The following is a 25,277-nucleotide window of genomic DNA, read 5'->3' as shown; positions in this document are numbered from 1 at the left end:
GAATGGCATTCACACAGGTCAGGCGGATGAGACGTCTCTGCCAAACAGGGAATGGGGAAGTCCCAAGATTTCGTGGAGCTTTGCTTCAAGTCTTTCGAGCGATACACTGGCCGGCTAGCTGGATATGGGAAATGTGGTGGAATGGAAGAAGGGAAAGGCCTTAGGCTGTCAAAGATACCTTCCTTCCTAAATGAGGCTTACAACCGAGGTGCCGTGGCAAGCGCTTTTCCCCAGCAAGTCCACGCAACAAAGACGGCACGTCCGCGTGTCTTGCTCTCTCTCGCGGGCGGCGCACGAACTGCCAGCCGAAACTGCCACTTAGAACCGGGGTTTTTACATGGTGTCTTTGACACAAGTTTTTTTGCTCCTTTTCGACAAGAAAGATTAGAGTGAAGCATCCTCTCATTTGCTAGGCAAGCCCCGCGAGAACAATCACCGGCTGTGTGACACGCGCTTTCATGGACAGTAGCCCAGCCGTGTCATTCAGTTTTCCACCAGGCGCATGCGAGCATCCCGGACGTACGAAGGTTGGCCCCTCTCACCGAAGCAACGGGCTCCCCTAAGCAATTCACAAAGTTGTTCACTCAGAGAAAAATAGCCACAGTCACGCTCAAAACGAGTCCTGCCACACTGTTGTAGTTTAGCTGGCGGGCCAGGGGACAAGGTCTTTGAACCGTCTTGGCGGACTGAGGATCTCGGAAATCACGACGCCCACTTTCGGGAGCGAAGGCTTCTTTGCTTTTTGGCTTCCGGCACGCTGATCCCTTTGAGCTCTTTGTTGCATATTCTTCGTTCTATACTTACTGCTCGGGCTCGAATGAGGGAGAGGACAACGTTAGTCACTGCAATGGCATTTTTTCTTGCAGTATTCTTCCCAGTCTTCTTAGCTGAATGTGCAGCTCAGACACGGGTTTCATACATGCTGTTGTTCGACCGCTACCACTTCTCACCCCTGTTCTGAAAGCGGGTTTCTGATAGTCACGAGGGCGTCTTCAGTGTCTCCAAGGCCCTGCAAGTAATGTTCGATTTCTGTCCACAGGGGGCAAGTAGCACACACTTTTGCCATCCCGCCGTTAGGCGCTCGCGCTCGGAGCTAGAGGCACAGGGAGCCTTCTGTCACGCTCGGTCAGAACAGATCTCTTGGTAGAATGCTGCCCAGTTTCCCCCGTACCGTCCACGCTTTCTAACGGGAGACAAGGAAAGGGAATTTCCTCAAGGCTCTGAGATCTGCGAACATCGGTTGGTATCGGACTTGCGTCCGATGCAAATGGATCGGCTGAAACAGCCCCGTCTTTACTCTTGCGCGAGTTCTACGTGGAGCGTGGAAGAGGTAATGGACGTGATCTTCGTTTCAGCCCCGGCACTCGCTCCTTGGTGATGAATCAGACAAAGTACAAAATTTCCCGGTGTTTGCCACACGAGATGTTCGTCCCGCAAGACCTTCGGAAAAAGAGAAGTGGGTAGTCCGTCCTATGAATCGAAGTGAATTATCCGGCCGCGAACCGGCAGTTGTTGGCCACGCCTGGAAGTTCGGGCGAGTCTGTGAAGCTGGGGAGAATCACAGAAAAGCGCATCATCCCAGAAAGACTTTCGAAGCCCCCGCCACATGCGTGTGGTAAGCGCGTTAGTAGTAGTCGTGCCACTGGGGCTCGGCAGAAGGAAGTCAGTGTCTACCCTCCAGCCCACGCCGAGTTCTTTAGGGGTCTGAGAAATTGTGCGCGATCTAATACAAGCACACCGGTATACGGCGACAAGGGCTGGAATTGTTCGCCTGCTACGAGTGATACTTAGCAAAGCGTCGGAATGTAAGGGTGCTGTGTTGCCACGTTTTGTACATTCCTTGTGTTCGTGATTTCGACTGGATGTCTAGACCGCGGGGGGGAGGCGCGAGTGATCCCTGTCATGCAGAAACAACGCTGAAGTTAGCAGCCGATCCAAAATATGTATTTGTGGTCGGGACTGCAATGTATAGAAAAGTAAAATTAGCTGAGAGAGCTTATGACACTGTGTTACTTCTTTCAATGGATGGAAAAGACAGAGACTACTGATACGCCACCAGCGGAAGAGGCGATAAAGAATGGAGCGATACCATTCCGTAATATGCCAGACGCCCGTGTGTTACGCGTCGAAAATAACGCTGGGTGCGGCAGGCGTAATCCAGGCCACATGCCAACACCACAACCAGACATACTCGCAGCGAAATCCATATCCTCCACCATAAACTTTCAGAACTCACACTCACATTTCACATTCCACCCCCTCAAGCATTCATGAGCAATGCCTTTGCTGCGAACGCCACCAACAACTTCGGCTTCTTGTCCAACAACATCCGCGCCACTGGAGCCGCCAGCTTGAGCGGAACCAGAACGAACTTGAAGAACGCCTTAGTCATCTCCACGCATGCGATCTTCGACGCCACAATATCCTCCAGCTCCAGCACCAGTCCTAGAAGTTCCTTCAAATGGGACTGTTGGAAGTCCGCGGTGTCCGGTGACTCCAGGCCGTCCACAGTCATTGCGTCTCTCGCTCTCTCCATCATGGGCGCGACCTCGACGAGGAGGCCGGCCGGGGCCAATATCGCGTCGACAAATGCACCTGCAGAGTCCCCACTCTCGGCGTCCGCACCTGTCCACGCTGCAACGTCCCTCGAGATAGATTTTACTGCCGACTTGGCTTCCTTTGCTTCCGTTGCCGCCCTCGAAACTGTCATTTCGTCTTCGAACTGTCCGTCCGCGACCGCCCAGGAGTCAACCAAATAGTCCACCACCGACATTTCCTCGTCAGACGTTTCCACTGCCGTCGCCTCCACGCCGTAGCCGCCGGAAACCAGCTTCTTGCTAACGACACTCTTGAGCAACGCAGCCACCTCCGGAGCATCGAAGGCAGCCATGGCGAGCAGCGCGATCGGCAACAGCTTGTCCAACTTGGCTCCCCCTAGAAGGGGAAGAAGTTTGAGGAGAGGCAGCAAATCGCCTGCCGGATTCGTCCTCAACACATCAAGAGCTTTCGGTGCGACGAGCGCCAACAGCATCAACTTCTTCATTCCGTCGTCGCCAAAGGCTTTGCCCCCTGAAGCATTCATGAGCAATGCCTTTGCTGCGAACGCCACCAACAACTTCGGCTTCTTGTCCAACAACATCCGCGCCACTGGAGCCGCCAGCTTGAGCGGAACCAGAACGAACTTGAAGAACGCCTTAGTCATCTCCACGCATGCGATCTTCGACGCCACAATATCCTCCAGCTCCAGCACCAGTCCTAGAAGTTCCTTCAAATGGGACTGTTGGAAGTCCGCGGTGTCCGGTGACTCCAGGCCGTCCACAGTCATTGCGTCTCTCGCTCTCTCCATCATGGGCGCGACCTCGACGAGGAGGCCGGCCGGGGCCAATATCGCGTCGACAAATGCACCTGCAGAGTCCCCACTCTCGGCGTCCGCACCTGTCCACGCTGCAACGTCCCTCGAGATAGATTTTACTGCCGACTTGGCTTCCTTTGCTTCCGTTGCCGCCCTCGAAACTGTCATTTCGTCTTCGAACTGTCCGTCCGCGACCGCCCAGGAGTCAACCAAATAGTCCACCACCGACATTTCCTCGTCAGACGTTTCCACTGCCGTCGCCTTCACGCCGTAGCCGCCGGAAACCAGCTTCTTGCTAACGACACTCTTGAGCAACGCAGCCACCTCCGGAGCATCGAAGGCAGCCATGGCGAGCAGCGCGATCGGCAACAGCTTGTCCAACTTGGCTCCCCCTAGAAGGGGAAGAAGTTTGAGGAGAGGCAGCAAATCGCCTGCCGGATTCGTCCTCAACACATCAAGAGCTTTCGGTGCGACGAGCGCCAACAGCATCAACTTCTTCATTCCGTCGTCGCCAAAGGCTTTGCCCCCTGAAGCATTCATGAGCAATGCCTTTGCTGCGAACGCCAACAACAACTTCGGCTTCTTGTCCAACAACATCCGCGCCACTGGAGCCGCCAGCTTGAGCGGAACCAGAACGAACTTGAAGAACGCCTTAGTCATCTCCACGCATGCGATCTTCGACGCCACAATATCCTCCAGCTCCAGCACCAGTCCTAGAAGTTCCTTCAAATGGGACTGGTGGAAGTCCGCGGTGTCCGGTGACTCCAGGCCGTCCACAGTCATTGCGTCTCTCGCTCTCTCCATCATGGGCGCGACCTCGACGAGGAGGCCGGCCGGGGCCAATATCGCGTCGACAAATGCACCTGCAGAGTCCCCACTCTCGGCGTCCGCACCTGTCCACGCTGCAACGTCCCTCGAGATAGATTTTACTGCCGACTTGGCTTCCTTTGCTTCCGTTGCCGCCCTCGAAACTGTCATTTCGTCTTCGAACTGTCCGTCCGCGACCGCCCAGGAGTCAACCAAATAGTCCACCACCGACATTTCCTCGTCAGACGTTTCCACTGCCGTCGCCTTCACGCCGTAGCCGCCGGAAACCAGCTTCTTGCTAACGACACTCTTGAGCAACGCAGCCACCTCCGGAGCATCGAAGGCAGCCATGGCGAGCAGCGCGATCGGCAACAGCTTGTCCAACTTGGCTCCCCCTAGAAGGGGAAGAAGTTTGAGGAGAGGCAGCAAATCGCCTGCCGGATTCGTCCTCAACACATCAAGAGCTTTCGGTGCGACGAGCGCCAACAGCATCAACTTCTTCATTCCGTCGTCGCCAAAGGCTTTGCCCCCTGAAGCATTCATGAGCAATGCCTTTGCTGCGAACGCCACCAACAACTTCGGCTTCTTGTCCAACAACATCCGCGCCACTGGAGCCGCCAGCTTGAGCGGAACCAGAACGAACTTGAAGAACGCCTTAGTCATCTCCACGCATGCGATCTTCGACGCCACAATATCCTCCAGCTCCAGCACCAGTCCTAGAAGTTCCTTCAAATGGGACTGGTGGAAGTCCGCGGTGTCCGGTGACTCCAGGCCGTCCACAGTCATTGCGTCTCTCGCTCTCTCCATCATGGGCGCGACCTCGACGAGGAGGCCGGCCGGGGCCAATATCGCGTCGACAAATGCACCTGCAGAGTCCCCACTCTCGGCGTCCGCACCTGTCCACGCTGCAACGTCCCTCGAGATAGATTTTACTGCCGACTTGGCTTCCTTTGCTTCCGTTGCCGCCCTCGAAACTGTCATTTCGTCTTCGAACTGTCCGTCCGCGACCGCCCAGGAGTCAACCAAATAGTCCACCACCGACATTTCCTCGTCAGACGTTTCCACTGCCGTCGCCTTCACGCCGTAGCCGCCGGAAACCAGCTTCTTGCTAACGACACTCTTGAGCAACGCAGCCACCTCCGGAGCATCGAAGGCAGCCATGGCGAGCAGCGCGATCGGCAACAGCTTGTCCAACTTGGCTCCCCCTAGAAGGGGAAGAAGTTTGAGGAGAGGCAGCAAATCGCCTGCCGGATTCGTCCTCAACACATCAAGAGCTTTCGGTGCGACGAGCGCCAACAGCATCAACTTCTTCATTCCGTCGTCGCCAAAGGCTTTGCCCCCTGAAGCATTCATGAGCAATGCCTTTGCTGCGAACGCCAACAACAACTTCGGCTTCTTGTCCAACAACATCCGCGCCACTGGAGCCGCCAGCTTGAGCGGAACCAGAACGAACTTGAAGAACGCCTTAGTCATCTCCACGCATGCGATCTTCGACGCCACAATATCCTCCAGCTCCAGCACCAGTCCTAGAAGTTCCTTCAAATGGGACTGTTGGAAGTCCGCGGTGTCCGGTGACTCCAGGCCGTCCACAGTCATTGCGTCTCTCGCTCTCTCCATCATGGGCGCGACCTCGACGAGGAGGCCGGCCGGGGCCAATATCGCGTCGACAAATGCACCTGCAGAGTCCCCACTCTCGGCGTCCGCACCTGTCCACGCTGCAACGTCCCTCGAGATAGATTTTACTGCCGACTTGGCTTCCTTTGCTTCCGTTGCCGCCCTCGAAACTGTCATTTCGTCTTCGAACTGTCCGTCCGCGACCGCCCAGGAGTCAACCAAATAGTCCACCACCGACATTTCCTCGTCAGACGTTTCCACTGCCGTCGCCTCCACGCCGTAGCCGCCGGAAACCAGCTTCTTGCTAACGACACTCTTGAGCAACGCAGCCACCTCCGGAGCATCGAAGGCAGCCATGGCGAGCAGCGCGATCGGCAACAGCTTGTCCAACTTGGCTCCCCCTAGAAGGGGAAGAAGTTTGAGGAGAGGCAGCAAATCGCCTGCCGGATTCGTCCTCAACACATCAAGAGCTTTCGGTGCGACGAGCGCCAACAGCATCAACTTCTTCATTCCGTCGTCGCCAAAGGCTTTGCCCCCTGAAGCATTCATGAGCAATGCCTTTGCTGCGAACGCCAACAACAACTTCGGCTTCTTGTCCAACAACATCCGCGCCACTGGAGCCGCCAGCTTGAGCGGAACCAGAACGAACTTGAAGAACGCCTTAGTCATCTCCACGCATGCGATCTTCGACGCCACAATATCCTCCAGCTCCAGCACCAGTCCTAGAAGTTCCTTCAAATGGGACTGGTGGAAGTCCGCGGTGTCCGGTGACTCCAGGCCGTCCACAGTCATTGCGTCTCTCGCTCTCTCCATCATGGGCGCGACCTCGACGAGGAGGCCGGCCGGGGCCAATATCGCGTCGACAAATGCACCTGCAGAGTCCCCACTCTCGGCGTCCGCACCTGTCCACGCTGCAACGTCCCTCGAGATAGATTTTACTGCCGACTTGGCTTCCTTTGCTTCCGTTGCCGCCCTCGAAACTGTCATTTCGTCTTCGAACTGTCCGTCCGCGACCGCCCAGGAGTCAACCAAATAGTCCACCACCGACATTTCCTCGTCAGACGTTTCCACTGCCGTCGCCTCCACGCCGTAGCCGCCGGAAACCAGCTTCTTGCTAACGACACTCTTGAGCAACGCAGCCACCTCCGGAGCATCGAAGGCAGCCATGGCGAGCAGCGCGATCGGCAACAGCTTGTCCAACTTGGCTCCCCCTAGAAGGGGAAGAAGTTTGAGGAGAGGCAGCAAATCGCCTGCCGGATTCGTCCTCAACACATCAAGAGCTTTCGGTGCGACGAGCGCCAACAGCATCAACTTCTTCATTCCGTCGTCGCCAAAGGCTTTGCCCCCTGAAGCATTCATGAGCAATGCCTTTGCTGCGAACGCCAACAACAACTTCGGCTTCTTGTCCAACAACATCCGCGCCACTGGAGCCGCCAGCTTGAGCGGAACCAGAACGAACTTGAAGAACGCCTTAGTCATCTCCACGCATGCGATCTTCGACGCCACAATATCCTCCAGCTCCAGCACCAGTCCTAGAAGTTCCTTCAAATGGGACTGGTGGAAGTCCGCGGTGTCCGGTGACTCCAGGCCGTCCACAGTCATTGCGTCTCTCGCTCTCTCCATCATGGGCGCGACCTCGACGAGGAGGCCGGCCGGGGCCAATATCGCGTCGACAAATGCACCTGCAGAGTCCCCACTCTCGGCGTCCGCACCTGTCCACGCTGCAACGTCCCTCGAGATAGATTTTACTGCCGACTTGGCTTCCTTTGCTTCCGTTGCCGCCCTCGAAACTGTCATTTCGTCTTCGAACTGTCCGTCCGCGACCGCCCAGGAGTCAACCAAATAGTCCACCACCGACATTTCCTCGTCAGACGTTTCCACTGCCGTCGCCTCCACGCCGTAGCCGCCGGAAACCAGCTTCTTGCTAACGACACTCTTGAGCAACGCAGCCACCTCCGGAGCATCGAAGGCAGCCATGGCGAGCAGCGCGATCGGCAACAGCTTGTCCAACTTGGCTCCCCCTAGAAGGGGAAGAAGTTTGAGGAGAGGCAGCAAATCGCCTGCCGGATTCGTCCTCAACACATCAAGAGCTTTCGGTGCGACGAGCGCCAACAGCATCAACTTCTTCATTCCGTCGTCGCCAAAGGCTTTGCCCCCTGAAGCATTCATGAGCAATGCCTTTGCTGCGAACGCCAACAACAACTTCGGCTTCTTGTCCAACAACATCCGCGCCACTGGAGCCGCCAGCTTGAGCGGAACCAGAACGAACTTGAAGAACGCCTTAGTCATCTCCACGCATGCGATCTTCGACGCCACAATATCCTCCAGCTCCAGCACCAGTCCTAGAAGTTCCTTCAAATGGGACTGGTGGAAGTCCGCGGTGTCCGGTGACTCCAGGCCGTCCACAGTCATTGCGTCTCTCGCTCTCTCCATCATGGGCGCGACCTCGACGAGGAGGCCGGCCGGGGCCAATATCGCGTCGACAAATGCACCTGCAGAGTCCCCACTCTCGGCGTCCGCACCTGTCCACGCTGCAACGTCCCTCGAGATAGATTTTACTGCCGACTTGGCTTCCTTTGCTTCCGTTGCCGCCCTCGAAACTGTCATTTCGTCTTCGAACTGTCCGTCCGCGACCGCCCAGGAGTCAACCAAATAGTCCACCACCGACATTTCCTCGTCAGACGTTTCCACTGCCGTCGCCTCCACGCCGTAGCCGCCGGAAACCAGCTTCTTGCTAACGACACTCTTGAGCAACGCAGCCACCTCCGGAGCATCGAAGGCAGCCATGGCGAGCAGCGCGATCGGCAACAGCTTGTCCAACTTGGCTCCCCCTAGAAGGGGAAGAAGTTTGAGGAGAGGCAGCAAATCGCCTGCCGGATTCGTCCTCAACACATCAAGAGCTTTCGGTGCGACGAGCGCCAACAGCATCAACTTCTTCATTCCGTCGTCGCCAAAGGCTTTGCCCCCTGAAGCATTCATGAGCAATGCCTTTGCTGCGAACGCCAACAACAACTTCGGCTTCTTGTCCAACAACATCCGCGCCACTGGAGCCGCCAGCTTGAGCGGAACCAGAACGAACTTGAAGAACGCCTTAGTCATCTCCACGCATGCGATCTTCGACGCCACAATATCCTCCAGCTCCAGCACCAGTCCTAGAAGTTCCTTCAAATGGGACTGGTGGAAGTCCGCGGTGTCCGGTGACTCCAGGCCGTCCACAGTCATTGCGTCTCTCGCTCTCTCCATCATGGGCGCGACCTCGACGAGGAGGCCGGCCGGGGCCAATATCGCGTCGACAAATGCACCTGCAGAGTCCCCACTCTCGGCGTCCGCACCTGTCCACGCTGCAACGTCCCTCGAGATAGATTTTACTGCCGACTTGGCTTCCTTTGCTTCCGTTGCCGCCCTCGAAACTGTCATTTCGTCTTCGAACTGTCCGTCCGCGACCGCCCAGGAGTCAACCAAATAGTCCACCACCGACATTTCCTCGTCAGACGTTTCCACTGCCGTCGCCTTCACGCCGTAGCCGCCGGAAACCAGCTTCTTGCTAACGACACTCTTGAGCAACGCAGCCACCTCCGGAGCATCGAAGGCAGCCATGGCGAGCAGCGCGATCGGCAACAGCTTGTCCAACTTGGCTCCCCCTAGAAGGGGAAGAAGTTTGAGGAGAGGCAGCAAATCGCCTGCCGGATTCGTCCTCAACACATCAAGAGCTTTCGGTGCGACGAGCGCCAACAGCATCAACTTCTTCATTCCGTCGTCGCCAAAGGCTTTGCCCCCTGAAGCATTCATGAGCAATGCCTTTGCTGCGAACGCCAACAACAACTTCGGCTTCTTGTCCAACAACATCCGCGCCACTGGAGCCGCCAGCTTGAGCGGAACCAGAACGAACTTGAAGAACGCCTTAGTCATCTCCACGCATGCGATCTTCGACGCCACAATATCCTCCAGCTCCAGCACCAGTCCTAGAAGTTCCTTCAAATGGGACTGTTGGAAGTCCGCGGTGTCCGGTGACTCCAGGCCGTCCACAGTCATTGCGTCTCTCGCTCTCTCCATCATGGGCGCGACCTCGACGAGGAGGCCGGCCGGGGCCAATATCGCGTCGACAAATGCACCTGCAGAGTCCCCACTCTCGGCGTCCGCACCTGTCCACGCTGCAACGTCCCTCGAGATAGATTTTACTGCCGACTTGGCTTCCTTTGCTTCCGTTGCCGCCCTCGAAACTGTCATTTCGTCTTCGAACTGTCCGTCCGCGACCGCCCAGGAGTCAACCAAATAGTCCACCACCGACATTTCCTCGTCAGACGTTTCCACTGCCGTCGCCTCCACGCCGTAGCCGCCGGAAACCAGCTTCTTGCTAACGACACTCTTGAGCAACGCAGCCACCTCCGGAGCATCGAAGGCAGCCATGGCGAGCAGCGCGATCGGCAACAGCTTGTCCAACTTGGCTCCCCCTAGAAGGGGAAGAAGTTTGAGGAGAGGCAGCAAATCGCCTGCCGGATTCGTCCTCAACACATCAAGAGCTTTCGGTGCGACGAGCGCCAACAGCATCAACTTCTTCATTCCGTCGTCGCCAAAGGCTTTGCCCCCTGAAGCATTCATGAGCAATGCCTTTGCTGCGAACGCCAACAACAACTTCGGCTTCTTGTCCAACAACATCCGCGCCACTGGAGCCGCCAGCTTGAGCGGAACCAGAACGAACTTGAAGAACGCCTTAGTCATCTCCACGCATGCGATCTTCGACGCCACAATATCCTCCAGCTCCAGCACCAGTCCTAGAAGTTCCTTCAAATGGGACTGGTGGAAGTCCGCGGTGTCCGGTGACTCCAGGCCGTCCACAGTCATTGCGTCTCTCGCTCTCTCCATCATGGGCGCGACCTCGACGAGGAGGCCGGCCGGGGCCAATATCGCGTCGACAAATGCACCTGCAGAGTCCCCACTCTCGGCGTCCGCACCTGTCCACGCTGCAACGTCCCTCGAGATAGATTTTACTGCCGACTTGGCTTCCTTTGCTTCCGTTGCCGCCCTCGAAACTGTCATTTCGTCTTCGAACTGTCCGTCCGCGACCGCCCAGGAGTCAACCAAATAGTCCACCACCGACATTTCCTCGTCAGACGTTTCCACTGCCGTCGCCTCCACGCCGTAGCCGCCGGAAACCAGCTTCTTGCTAACGACACTCTTGAGCAACGCAGCCACCTCCGGAGCATCGAAGGCAGCCATGGCGAGCAGCGCGATCGGCAACAGCTTGTCCAACTTGGCTCCCCCTAGAAGGGGAAGAAGTTTGAGGAGAGGCAGCAAATCGCCTGCCGGATTCGTCCTCAACACATCAAGAGCTTTCGGTGCGACGAGCGCCAACAGCATCAACTTCTTCATTCCGTCGTCGCCAAAGGCTTTGCCCCCTGAAGCATTCATGAGCAATGCCTTTGCTGCGAACGCCAACAACAACTTCGGCTTCTTGTCCAACAACATCCGCGCCACTGGAGCCGCCAGCTTGAGCGGAACCAGAACGAACTTGAAGAACGCCTTAGTCATCTCCACGCATGCGATCTTCGACGCCACAATATCCTCCAGCTCCAGCACCAGTCCTAGAAGTTCCTTCAAATGGGACTGGTGGAAGTCCGCGGTGTCCGGTGACTCCAGGCCGTCCACAGTCATTGCGTCTCTCGCTCTCTCCATCATGGGCGCGACCTCGACGAGGAGGCCGGCCGGGGCCAATATCGCGTCGACAAATGCACCTGCAGAGTCCCCACTCTCGGCGTCCGCACCTGTCCACGCTGCAACGTCCCTCGAGATAGATTTTACTGCCGACTTGGCTTCCTTTGCTTCCGTTGCCGCCCTCGAAACTGTCATTTCGTCTTCGAACTGTCCGTCCGCGACCGCCCAGGAGTCAACCAAATAGTCCACCACCGACATTTCCTCGTCAGACGTTTCCACTGCCGTCGCCTCCACGCCGTAGCCGCCGGAAACCAGCTTCTTGCTAACGACACTCTTGAGCAACGCAGCCACCTCCGGAGCATCGAAGGCAGCCATGGCGAGCAGCGCGATCGGCAACAGCTTGTCCAACTTGGCTCCCCCTAGAAGGGGAAGAAGTTTGAGGAGAGGCAGCAAATCGCCTGCCGGATTCGTCCTCAACACATCAAGAGCTTTCGGTGCGACGAGCGCCAACAGCATCAACTTCTTCATTCCGTCGTCGCCAAAGGCTTTGCCCCCTGAAGCATTCATGAGCAATGCCTTTGCTGCGAACGCCAACAACAACTTCGGCTTCTTGTCCAACAACATCCGCGCCACTGGAGCCGCCAGCTTGAGCGGAACCAGAACGAACTTGAAGAACGCCTTAGTCATCTCCACGCATGCGATCTTCGACGCCACAATATCCTCCAGCTCCAGCACCAGTCCTAGAAGTTCCTTCAAATGGGACTGGTGGAAGTCCGCGGTGTCCGGTGACTCCAGGCCGTCCACAGTCATTGCGTCTCTCGCTCTCTCCATCATGGGCGCGACCTCGACGAGGAGGCCGGCCGGGGCCAATATCGCGTCGACAAATGCACCTGCAGAGTCCCCACTCTCGGCGTCCGCACCTGTCCACGCTGCAACGTCCCTCGAGATAGATTTTACTGCCGACTTGGCTTCCTTTGCTTCCGTTGCCGCCCTCGAAACTGTCATTTCGTCTTCGAACTGTCCGTCCGCGACCGCCCAGGAGTCAACCAAATAGTCCACCACCGACATTTCCTCGTCAGACGTTTCCACTGCCGTCGCCTCCACGCCGTAGCCGCCGGAAACCAGCTTCTTGCTAACGACACTCTTGAGCAACGCAGCCACCTCCGGAGCATCGAAGGCAGCCATGGCGAGCAGCGCGATCGGCAACAGCTTGTCCAACTTGGCTCCCCCTAGAAGGGGAAGAAGTTTGAGGAGAGGCAGCAAATCGCCTGCCGGATTCGTCCTCAACACATCAAGAGCTTTCGGTGCGACGAGCGCCAACAGCATCAACTTCTTCATTCCGTCGTCGCCAAAGGCTTTGCCCCCTGAAGCATTCATGAGCAATGCCTTTGCTGCGAACGCCAACAACAACTTCGGCTTCTTGTCCAACAACATCCGCGCCACTGGAGCCGCCAGCTTGAGCGGAACCAGAACGAACTTGAAGAACGCCTTAGTCATCTCCACGCATGCGATCTTCGACGCCACAATATCCTCCAGCTCCAGCACCAGTCCTAGAAGTTCCTTCAAATGGGACTGGTGGAAGTCCGCGGTGTCCGGTGACTCCAGGCCGTCCACAGTCATTGCGTCTCTCGCTCTCTCCATCATGGGCGCGACCTCGACGAGGAGGCCGGCCGGGGCCAATATCGCGTCGACAAATGCACCTGCAGAGTCCCCACTCTCGGCGTCCGCACCTGTCCACGCTGCAACGTCCCTCGAGATAGATTTTACTGCCGACTTGGCTTCCTTTGCTTCCGTTGCCGCCCTCGAAACTGTCATTTCGTCTTCGAACTGTCCGTCCGCGACCGCCCAGGAGTCAACCAAATAGTCCACCACCGACATTTCCTCGTCAGACGTTTCCACTGCCGTCGCCTCCACGCCGTAGCCGCCGGAAACCAGCTTCTTGCTAACGACACTCTTGAGCAACGCAGCCACCTCCGGAGCATCGAAGGCAGCCATGGCGAGCAGCGCGATCGGCAACAGCTTGTCCAACTTGGCTCCCCCTAGAAGGGGAAGAAGTTTGAGGAGAGGCAGCAAATCGCCTGCCGGATTCGTCCTCAACACATCAAGAGCTTTCGGTGCGACGAGCGCCAACAGCATCAACTTCTTCATTCCGTCGTCGCCAAAGGCTTTGCCCCCTGAAGCATTCATGAGCAATGCCTTTGCTGCGAACGCCAACAACAACTTCGGCTTCTTGTCCAACAACATCCGCGCCACTGGAGCCGCCAGCTTGAGCGGAACCAGAACGAACTTGAAGAACGCCTTAGTCATCTCCACGCATGCGATCTTCGACGCCACAATATCCTCCAGCTCCAGCACCAGTCCTAGAAGTTCCTTCAAATGGGACTGGTGGAAGTCCGCGGTGTCCGGTGACTCCAGGCCGTCCACAGTCATTGCGTCTCTCGCTCTCTCCATCATGGGCGCGACCTCGACGAGGAGGCCGGCCGGGGCCAATATCGCGTCGACAAATGCACCTGCAGAGTCCCCACTCTCGGCGTCCGCACCTGTCCACGCTGCAACGTCCCTCGAGATAGATTTTACTGCCGACTTGGCTTCCTTTGCTTCCGTTGCCGCCCTCGAAACTGTCATTTCGTCTTCGAACTGTCCGTCCGCGACCGCCCAGGAGTCAACCAAATAGTCCACCACCGACATTTCCTCGTCAGACGTTTCCACTGCCGTCGCCTTCACGCCGTAGCCGCCGGAAACCAGCTTCTTGCTAACGACACTCTTGAGCAACGCAGCCACCTCCGGAGCATCGAAGGCAGCCATGGCGAGCAGCGCGATCGGCAACAGCTTGTCCAACTTGGCTCCCCTAGAAGGGGAAGAAGTTTGAGGAGAGGCAGCAAATCGCCTGCCGGATTCGTCCTCAACACATCAAGAGCTTTCGGTGCGACGAGCGCCAACAGCATCAACTTCTTCATTCCGTCGTCGCCAAAGGCTTTGCCCCTGAAGCATTCATGAGCAATGCCTTTGCTGCGAACGCCAACAACAACTTCGGCTTCTTGTCCAACAACATCCGCGCCACTGGAGCCGCCAGCTTGAGCGGAACCAGAACGAACTTGAAGAACGCCTTAGTCATCTCCACGCATGCGATCTTCGACGCCACAATATCCTCCAGCTCCAGCACCAGTCCTAGAAGTTCCTTCAAATGGGACTGTTGGAAGTCCGCGGTGTCCGGTGACTCCAGGCCGTCCACAGTCATTGCGTCTCTCGCTCTCTCCATCATGGGCGCGACCTCGACGAGGAGGCCGGCCGGGGCCAATATCGCGTCGACAAATGCACCTGCAGAGTCCCCACTCTCGGCGTCCGCACCTGTCCACGCTGCAACGTCCCTCGAGATAGATTTTACTGCCGACTTGGCTTCCTTTGCTTCCGTTGCCGCCCTCGAAACTGTCATTTCGTCTTCGAACTGTCCGTCCGCGACCGCCCAGGAGTCAACCAAATAGTCCACCACCGACATTTCCTCGTCAGACGTTTCCACTGCCGTCGCCTCCACGCCGTAGCCGCCGGAAACCAGCTTCTTGCTAACGACACTCTTGAGCAACGCAGCCACCTCCGGAGCATCGAAGGCAGCCATGGCGAGCAGCGCGATCGGCAACAGCTTGTCCAACTTGGCTCCCCTAGAAGGGGAAGAAGTTTGAGGAGAGGCAGCAAATCGCCTGCCGGATTCGTCCTCAACACATCAAGAGCTTTCGGTGCGACGAGCGCCAACAGCATCAACTTCTTCATTCCGTCGTCGCCAAAGGCTTTGCCCCCTGAAGCATTCATGAGCAATGCCTTTGCTGCGAACGCCAACAACAACTTCGGCTTCTTGTCCAACAACATCCGCGCCACTGGAGCCGCCAGCTTGAGCGGAACCAGAACGAACTTGAAGAACGCCTTAGTCATCTCCACGCATGCGATCTTCGACGCCACAATATCCTCCAGCTCCAGCACCAGTCCTAGAAGTTCCTTCAAATGGGACTGGTGGAAGTCCGCGGTGTCCGGTGACTCCAGGCCGTCCACAGTCATTGCGTCTCTCGCTCTCTCCATCATGGGCGCGACCTCGACGAGGAGGCCGGCCGGGGCCAATATCGCGTCGACAAATGCACCTGCAGAGTCCCCACTCTCGGCGTCCGCACCTGTCCACGCTGCAACGTCCCTCGAGATAGATTTTACTGCCGACTTGGCTTCCTTTGCTTCCGTTGCCGCCCTCGAAACTGTCATTTCGTCTTCGAACTGTCCGTCCGCGACCGCCCAGGAGTCAACCAAATAGTCCACCACCGACATTTCCTCGTCAGACGTTTCCACTGCCGTCGCCTCCACGCCGTAGCCGCCGGAAACCAGCTTCTTGCTAACGACACTCTTGAGCAACGCAGCCACCTCCGGAGCATCGAAGGCAGCCATGGCGAGCAGCGCGATCGGCAACAGCTTGTCCAACTTGGCTCCCCCTAGAAGGGGAAGAAGTTTGAGGAGAGGCAGCAAATCGCCTGCCGGATTCGTCCTCAACACATCAAGAGCTTTCGGTGCGACGAGCGCCAACAGCATCAACTTCTTCATTCCGTCGTCGCCAAAGGCTTTGCCCCCTGAAGCATTCATGAGCAATGCCTTTGCTGCGAACGCCAACAACAACTTCGGCTTCTTGTCCAACAACATCCGCGCCACTGGAGCCGCCAGCTTGAGCGGAACCAGAACGAACTTGAAGAACGCCTTAGTCATCTCCACGCATGCGATCTTCGACGCCACAATATCCTCCAGCTCCAGCACCAGTCCTAGAAGTTCCTTCAAATGGGACTGGTGGAAGTCCGCGGTGTCCGGTGACTCCAGGCCGTCCACAGTCATTGCGTCTCTCGCTCTCTCCATCATGGGCGCGACCTCGACGAGGAGGCCGGCCGGGGCCAATATCGCGTCGACAAATGCACCTGCAGAGTCCCCACTCTCGGCGTCCGCACCTGTCCACGCTGCAACGTCCCTCGAGATAGATTTTACTGCCGACTTGGCTTCCTTTGCTTCCGTTGCCGCCCTCGAAACTGTCATTTCGTCTTCGAACTGTCCGTCCGCGACCGCCCAGGAGTCAACCAAATAGTCCACCACCGACATTTCCTCGTCAGACGTTTCCACTGCCGTCGCCTCCACGCCGTAGCCGCCGGAAACCAGCTTCTTGCTAACGACACTCTTGAGCAACGCAGCCACCTCCGGAGCATCGAAGGCAGCCATGGCGAGCAGCGCGATCGGCAACAGCTTGTCCAACTTGGCTCCCCCTAGAAGGGGAAGAAGTTTGAGGAGAGGCAGCAAATCGCCTGCCGGATTCGTCCTCAACACATCAAGAGCTTTCGGTGCGACGAGCGCCAACAGCATCAACTTCTTCATTCCGTCGTCGCCAAAGGCTTTGCCCCCTGAAGCATTCATGAGCAATGCCTTTGCTGCGAACGCCAACAACAACTTCGGCTTCTTGTCCAACAACATCCGCGCCACTGGAGCCGCCAGCTTGAGCGGAACCAGAACGAACTTGAAGAACGCCTTAGTCATCTCCACGCATGCGATCTTCGACGCCACAATATCCTCCAGCTCCAGCACCAGTCCTAGAAGTTCCTTCAAATGGGACTGGTGGAAGTCCGCGGTGTCCGGTGACTCCAGGCCGTCCACAGTCATTGCGTCTCTCGCTCTCTCCATCATGGGCGCGACCTCGACGAGGAGGCCGGCCGGGGCCAATATCGCGTCGACAAATGCACCTGCAGAGTCCCCACTCTCGGCGTCCGCACCTGTCCACGCTGCAACGTCCCTCGAGATAGATTTTACTGCCGACTTGGCTTCCTTTGCTTCCGTTGCCGCCCTCGAAACTGTCATTTCGTCTTCGAACTGTCCGTCCGCGACCGCCCAGGAGTCAACCAAATAGTCCACCACCGACATTTCCTCGTCAGACGTTTCCACTGCCGTCGCCTCCACGCCGTAGCCGCCGGAAACCAGCTTCTTGCTAACGACACTCTTGAGCAACGCAGCCACCTCCGGAGCATCGAAGGCAGCCATGGCGAGCAGCGCGATCGGCAACAGCTTGTCCAACTTGGCTCCCCCTAGAAGGGGAAGAAGTTTGAGGAGAGGCAGCAAATCGCCTGCCGGATTCGTCCTCAACACATCAAGAGCTTTCGGTGCGACGAGCGCCAACAGCATCAACTTCTTCATTCCGTCGTCGCCAAAGGCTTTGCCCCCTGAAGCATTCATGAGCAATGCCTTTGCTGCGAACGCCAACAACAACTTCGGCTTCTTGTCCAACAACATCCGCGCCACTGGAGCCGCCAGCTTGAGCGGAACCAGAACGAACTTGAAGAACGCCTTAGTCATCTCCACGCATGCGATCTTCGACGCCACAATATCCTCCAGCTCCAGCACCAGTCCTAGAAGTTCCTTCAAATGGGACTGGTGGAAGTCCGCGGTGTCCGGTGACTCCAGGCCGTCCACAGTCATTGCGTCTCTCGCTCTCTCCATCATGGGCGCGACCTCGACGAGGAGGCCGGCCGGGGCCAATATCGCGTCGACAAATGCACCTGCAGAGTCCCCACTCTCGGCGTCCGCACCTGTCCACGCTGCAACGTCCCTCGAGATAGATTTTACTGCCGACTTGGCTTCCTTTGCTTCCGTTGCCGCCCTCGAAACTGTCATTTCGTCTTCGAACTGTCCGTCCGCGACCGCCCAGGAGTCAACCAAATAGTCCACCACCGACATTTCCTCGTCAGACGTTTCCACTGCCGTCGCCTTCACGCCGTAGCCGCCGGAAACCAGCTTCTTGCTAACGACACTCTTGAGCAACGCAGCCACCTCCGGAGCATCGAAGGCAGCCATGGCGAGCAGCGCGATCGGCAACAGCTTGTCCAACTTGGCTCCCCCTAGAAGGGGAAGAAGTTTGAGGAGAGGCAGCAAATCGCCTGCCGGATTCGTCCTCAACACATCAAGAGCTTTCGGTGCGACGAGCGCCAACAGCATCAACTTCTTCATTCCGTCGTCGCCAAAGGCTTTGCCCCCTGAAGCATTCATGAGCAATGCCTTTGCTGCGAACGCCAACAACAACTTCGGCTTCTTGTCCAACAACATCCGCGCCACTGGAGCCGCCAGCTTGAGCGGAACCAGAACGAACTTGAAGAACGCCTTAGTCATCTCCACGCATGCGATCTTCGACGCCACAATATCCTCCAGCTCCAGCACCAGTCCTAGAAGTTCCTTCAAATGGGACTGTTGGAAGTCCGCGGTGTCCGGTGACTCCAGGCCGTCCACAGTCATTGCGTCTCTCGCTCTCTCCATCATGGGCGCGACCTCGACGAGGAGGCCGGCCGGGGCCAATATCGCGTCGACAAATGCACCTGCAGAGTCCCCACTCTCGGCGTCCGCACCTGTCCACGCTGCAACGTCCCTCGAGATAGATTTTACTGCCGACTTGGCTTCCTTTGCTTCCGTTGCCGCCCTCGAAACTGTCATTTCGTCTTCGAACTGTCCGTCCGCGACCGCCCAGGAGTCAACCAAATAGTCCACCACCGACATTTCCTCGTCAGACGTTTCCACTGCCGTCGCCTCCACGCCGTAGCCGCCGGAAACCAGCTTCTTGCTAACGACACTCTTGAGCAACGCAGCCACCTCCGGAGCATCGAAGGCAGCCATGGCGAGCAGCGCGATCGGCAACAGCTTGTCCAACTTGGCTCCCCCTAGAAGGGGAAGAAGTTTGAGGAGAGGCAGCAAATCGCCTGCCGGATTCGTCCTCAACACATCAAGAGCTTTCGGTGCGACGAGCGCCAACAGCATCAACTTCTTCATTCCGTCGTCGCCAAAGGCTTTGCCCCCTGAAGCATTCATGAGCAATGCCTTTGCTGCGAACGCCAACAACAACTTCGGCTTCTTGTCCAACAACATCCGCGCCACTGGAGCCGCCAGCTTGAGCGGAACCAGAACGAACTTGAAGAACGCCTTAGTCATCTCCACGCATGCGATCTTCGACGCCACAATATCCTCCAGCTCCAGCACCAGTCCTAGAAGTTCCTTCAAATGGGACTGGTGGAAGTCCGCGGTGTCCGGTGACTCCAGGCCGTCCACAGTCATTGCGTCTCTCGCTCTCTCCATCATGGGCGCGACCTCGACGAGGAGGCCGGCCGGGGCCAATATCGCGTCGACAAATGCACCTGCAGAGTCCCCACTCTCGGCGTCCGCACCTGTCCACGCTGCAACGTCCCTCGAGATAGATTTTACTGCCGACTTGGCTTCCTTTGCTTCCGTTGCCGCCCTCGAAACTGTCATTTCGTCTTCGAACTGTCCGTCCGCGACCGCCCAGGAGTCAACCAAATAGTCCACCACCGACATTTCCTCGTCAGACGTTTCCACTGCCGTCGCCTCCACGCCGTAGCCGCCGGAAACCAGCTTCTTGCTAACGACACTCTTGAGCAACGCAGCCACCTCCGGAGCATCGAAGGCAGCCATGGCGAGCAGCGCGATCGGCAACAGCTTGTCCAACTTGGCTCCCCCTAGAAGGGGAAGAAGTTTGAGGAGAGGCAGCAAATCGCCTGCCGGATTCGTCCTCAACACATCAAGAGCTTTCGGTGCGACGAGCGCCAACAGCATCAACTTCTTCATTCCGTCGTCGCCAAAGGCTTTGCCCCCTGAAGCATTCATGAGCAATGCCTTTGCTGCGAACGCCAACAACAACTTCGGCTTCTTGTCCAACAACATCCGCGCCACTGGAGCCGCCAGCTTGAGCGGAACCAGAACGAACTTGAAGAACGCCTTAGTCATCTCCACGCATGCGATCTTCGACGCCACAATATCCTCCAGCTCCAGCACCAGTCCTAGAAGTTCCTTCAAATGGGACTGTTGGAAGTCCGCGGTGTCCGGTGACTCCAGGCCGTCCACAGTCATTGCGTCTCTCGCTCTCTCCATCATGGGCGCGACCTCGACGAGGAGGCCGGCCGGGGCCAATATCGCGTCGACAAATGCACCTGCAGAGTCCCCACTCTCGGCGTCCGCACCTGTCCACGCTGCAACGTCCCTCGAGATAGATTTTACTGCCGACTTGGCTTCCTTTGCTTCCGTTGCCGCCCTCGAAACTGTCATTTCGTCTTCGAACTGTCCGTCCGCGACCGCCCAGGAGTCAACCAAATAGTCCACCACCGACATTTCCTCGTCAGACGTTTCCACTGCCGTCGCCTCCACGCCGTGGCCGCCGGAAACCAGCTTCTTGCTAACGACACTCTTGAGCAACGCAGCCACCTCCGGAGCATCGAAGGCAGCCATGGCGAGCAGCGCGATCGGCAACAGCTTGTCCAACTTGGCTCCCCCTAGAAGGGGAAGAAGTTTGAGGAGAGGCAGCAAATCGCCTGCCGGATTCGTCCTCAACACATCAAGAGCTTTCGGTGCGACGAGCGCCAACAGCATCAACTTCTTCATTCCGTCGTCGCCAAAGGCTTTGCCCCCTGAAGCATTCATGAGCAATGCCTTTGCTGCGAACGCCACCAACAACTTCGGCTTCTTGTCCAACAACATCCGCGCCACTGGAGCCGCCAGCTTGAGCGGAACCAGAACGAACTTGAAGAACGCCTTAGTCATCTCCACGCATGCGATCTTCGACGCCACAATATCCTCCAGCTCCAGCACCAGTCCTAGAAGTTCCTTCAAATGGGACTGGTGGAAGTCCGCGGTGTCCGGTGACTCCAGGCCGTCCACAGTCATTGCGTCTCTCGCTCTCTCCATCATGGGCGCGACCTCGACGAGGAGGCCGGCCGGGGCCAATATCGCGTCGACAAATGCACCTGCAGAGTCCCCACTCTCGGCGTCCGCACCTGTCCACGCTGCAACGTCCCTCGAGATAGATTTTACTGCCGACTTGGCTTCCTTTGCTTCCGTTGCCGCCCTCGAAACTGTCATTTCGTCTTCGAACTGTCCGTCCGCGACCGCCCAGGAGTCAACCAAATAGTCCACCACCGACATTTCCTCGTCAGACGTTTCCACTGCCGTCGCCTCCACGCCGTAGCCGCCGGAAACCAGCTTCTTGCTAACGACACTCTTGAGCAACGCAGCCACCTCCGGAGCATCGAAGGCAGCCATGGCGAGCAGCGCGATCGGCAACAGCTTGTCCAACTTGGCTCCCCCTAGAAGGGGAAGAAGTTTGAGGAGAGGCAGCAAATCGCCTGCCGGATTCGGCCTCAACACATCAAGAGCTTTCGGTGCGACGAGCGCCAACAGCATCAACTTCTTCATTCCGTCGTCGCCAAAGGCTTTGCCCCCTGAAGCATTCATGAGCAATGCCTTTGCTGCGAACGCCACCAACAACTTCGGCTTCTTGTCCAACAACATCCGCGCCACTGGAGCCGCCAGCTTGAGCGGAACCAGAACGAACTTGAAGAACGCCTTAGTCATCTCCACGCATGCGATCTTCGACGCCACAATATCCTCCAGCTCCAGCACCAGTCCTAGAAGTTCCTTCAAATGGGACTGGTGGAAGTCCGCGGTGTCCGGTGACTCCAGGCCGTCCACAGTCATTGCGTCTCTCGCTCTCTCCATCATGGGCGCGACCTCGACGAGGAGGCCGGCCGGGGCCAATATCGCGTCGACAAATGCACCTGCAGAGTCCCCACTCTCGGCGTCCGCACCTGTCCACGCTGCAACGTCCCTCGAGATAGATCGCACTGCAGATTGGGCTGTGCGGTAGTCGGAGTATGTGAGAATGTGTGTTTGTAGGTTGGGTCCGTCGTCGGGTTTGTTCGCGCCGTTGTGTTGTTTCCGCGGGTTCGTCAGTGTGTTGTCCTCAGATGTCTTTGGGGGGTGTCGGGCATTGCCACGCGTACGGTGTCTGGCGGGCACTTCCGCTGTGGACAGGAAAACAGGAGAGAATTGTGGTGGTATTGAATATTCGAGCTGGATCGGATGTATTTCTTACCGTATGTGTAGTGAATTGCTTGTCGGTCCTGTGGCTCGTCCGTTGGAGGCTCAGCCAGATGGCGGGCTTGAGCCGTGCTAATCTTTGTTGACATTTTGACGGTGCTTCGATTATGCCACAGTGACCGCGAGTCAGGCTGGTGAATGGAGTCCGGAGAGCTATCGGCAATGTTTGGACGCATCGCCTGTAGAGGGTCTAGCATCAAATTGTCAAGCACAGAGTGTAGCCGAACCCCGCTCAACGAGAGGGACCGATTGTCCTGCTTGATGGTAGTGCCCCCACTCGATGAAACAGGGGTGTTCCAGGTATAGGACCTCAGCAGAGGGCTTCGAGTTTGAACTGACGCGTCTGGCTCAATTGCGCCAGCGGTAATGTGGTAAGAAAGGATAATACACCCCACAATAAGGAGGGCATAGTGAAAAGGATAATTTCGACAAACTGCAACCATTGTATCCAATGTTGTAGTTGCGATTACGACAAATATGATTGCGGGAAAGAACTCAACTAAAAAATAAAATGACCCCTCACATCATAATCCTTGTATGTGGCGGCCTCTGTGGCCGTGGATGATCCCTTAAGATACGAGCACTGTCGGCAGCCACCATGCTCGTTGGGTGCCTTTACACTGCAGGTACAGAACGTACAGAGGTGTGAGATTGAGCCCTTCTAGCAAGTTTTCATCAAATGTGAGCAAGCGGATTTTCCTCAGCAACGTAAGAAACAGTGCGTGAAGGAACAGTGCAGCAGCTCTTCGGGTCCCCTGGCCCGAAACGTGGTCGCTGCTTGCGTATTAGGCTGGAATTTTCGGGATGATTCTTCTCGTAGACCGAGTCGAGCCCGGTTCGCAGATGTTTCCTAAAGGCATTTTCGCTGTCAAGTCAAAGGAGTCGTCGAGTTTCAGCACGCCGGAACAGTACGGGCCGCACGCTCGGCACATGTCTTCGTAGAGTGACTTGAGACACAGTAGACGTGAGAGGCATCGAACTGTTATTTGCTAACAAAAGATGTGCAACGTCCTCTCTCGATTTTCTACGTTGGTGGCGGCTGAATATGGCCGATACTGTTGCGTCCCTTACGCAGTCATCCGTGGCTTACGCAGCGTATAAACAGATGACAAAGCGCAAGCCACGCGATCGTTCCCTTCGAAAGTGGTATGCAGACATGGACGATCCACATTGAAAGAAAGTGTCCTCATTCGAAAACTGCGGGCTGAGTGCCTAGGTAACGCGTATCTTCAGCGTTACATAGCATACAAACACTTGGATCCTACGCCACGCTTCTTGGAACATCTGCCAACCCCCTTTATCCCATACGCCCAACAGTTATGCCTGTTCGCGGCTGCTCGCGGCTTCATTTCACCAGAACCCACATCCTAAGACCATTTCCGCCGTTGAGGACGAAGCAGACCAGTGAGAAGGCACGCGCATACGAACGTTCGTAACGGTCAATTAACTTGGGATCACTGGCGGTGTCGTCTAGGCTTGCAACCGCCAGTCCTGCAAAATAATCCACCACGGAATGCTTCGAACGACAGTGGCTGGATGCTGTAAGACATGAGCGGTATCCACCCAAAACATTGTTGCGGTGTTGTTTCAATTCAAAGGTGCTGCGCGTGCGAGAGAGTCTCACAGGTTACACAGCGTGCGTACTCTAGTTGGGGGGGAGGGGGGGGGGGGGGAGGACACATCGCGTGTGCGAGACTGCAGGGAGACCAATAAAGGGATATACAGGGCGTGCGGATTACATCGGCCTGCATGCACGCCGCAGCTCGTATTTAGCCTCAGGAACGCAGTTAGTGTCTGTGGCTGACGCATCTACGGCGACTTTTCCCTGTTGGCTCTCTGCCTGCGGTATAGCAGGCTGAGGCTGCAGTGACCTCGGCGCGTTAGTTTCACGCCGCCAGCCTCGTTCCGGTTACCATGACTGTGCTAATTGTGTGCAGCCGTCCAGTTCTCCGGGCGGTTGGCAGTCGGCCACGAGGAACTGGCTCCTACATTGAACAAGAAATTTGAATGTACTTGTCGAACGTTGTCTGTGCCTCAAGTCAGTGGTGGCTCCACAAAAATTACGGACGGTTCAGTGCTCAATGCTTGGTATAACCCACCCCTAGTGCGGACAAGTAGTGCTGCTAGTGTAGGAGCGACTGCGTCGCACCAGTGTCGCAATTTGTTTCAGTGGTCTTCGCGTTGGGCGTGATAGCAGCAATTACGTTTCGACACGCGTTTTTCCATCGAAGTGAAGGTGGAACCAAAAGTTTTGTGGGGGGGAGGGAAAAACCATGGGTTGTGGCGCGAGCAAGAAGCCCATTAGTACGCCGGCGGATCGGCAAGGCCAGATCAAGCAGACAAGGAAAAACGGGGAGCAATACGACTCGAGGACGGTATGGACGCTCGAGAGCCTCACGCACCAGTTGCACAGTCAGTGCCCTATGTAGCTAGATTAGCGTCAGCGCGGTGGAAGCTGACCGCATCTCGAAGCAATTTTGGATGGACTAAGGAGATGATGTCATCGGCATGCCGAGGGCACGCTGGAAATATGCGTGCTTTCATTGAAGCGTGCATTCAAATTACCGGCCTTCCCCAGTGGCATGACTGCGCTTTTGGTTGATTTGCCATCCGCAGCAAGCCCCTCCCGACGCTCCTGCAACCATCTCACTTCGTAGTGTCAAATATCACTGCTTCCCAAATTCGCCATGCAACAGCAATTGTTTTGGTATATCTGGGACTGAGGGGGACGTACCTGCGCGCGCCCATGCGTTTAGGTGCGGGAGGATGTGGTCCGGCAGTTACGCCCAACCCGTTTTTTTAATGTCACGAAAACTTCTGTTGAGTAAGCAAGACTGGGACGCACTGTTTTTATTTGTTTCTTTTGCATCGTCACATGTGGGCATCATCTGTCTGCTCGAGCTACAGCGTAGTAGTTTGCAGT

At 56.8% G+C, this 25,277-nt stretch overlaps 2 protein-coding genes across 2 annotated transcripts; both read right to left on the bottom strand.

Annotated features, from left to right (window-relative positions):
- Nucleotides 1-2,260: 2,260 nt before the first annotated feature.
- BESB_054880 (uncharacterized protein) lies at nt 2,261-14,230 on the bottom strand (the record flags this gene model as incomplete). The annotated part of the gene is made up of 1 exon (XM_029363923.1): nt 2,261-14,230. The coding sequence occupies one exon, from the start codon at nt 14,228-14,230 to the stop codon at nt 2,261-2,263; it is 11,970 nt and encodes a 3,989-aa protein (XP_029219846.1).
- Nucleotides 14,231-14,378: 148 nt separating this feature from the next.
- Nucleotides 14,379-22,443, bottom strand: BESB_054870 (uncharacterized protein; the record flags this gene model as incomplete). Its single annotated transcript, XM_029363922.1, has 3 exons — nt 14,379-15,081; nt 15,174-22,278; nt 22,350-22,443. 3 exons carry the CDS (start codon nt 22,441-22,443, stop codon nt 14,379-14,381), a joined length of 7,902 nt encoding a protein of 2,633 aa, XP_029219845.1.
- Nucleotides 22,444-25,277: the final 2,834 nt, after the last annotated feature.

The sequence above is a fragment of the Besnoitia besnoiti genome, chromosome IV (assembly GCF_002563875.1).
Source record: "Besnoitia besnoiti strain Bb-Ger1 chromosome IV, whole genome shotgun sequence".
Taxonomy (NCBI): Eukaryota; Apicomplexa; class Conoidasida; order Eucoccidiorida; family Sarcocystidae; genus Besnoitia; species Besnoitia besnoiti.
The sequence above is the reverse complement of the archived record's forward strand: the minus strand, read 5'-3'. Positions and strand labels throughout refer to the sequence as shown.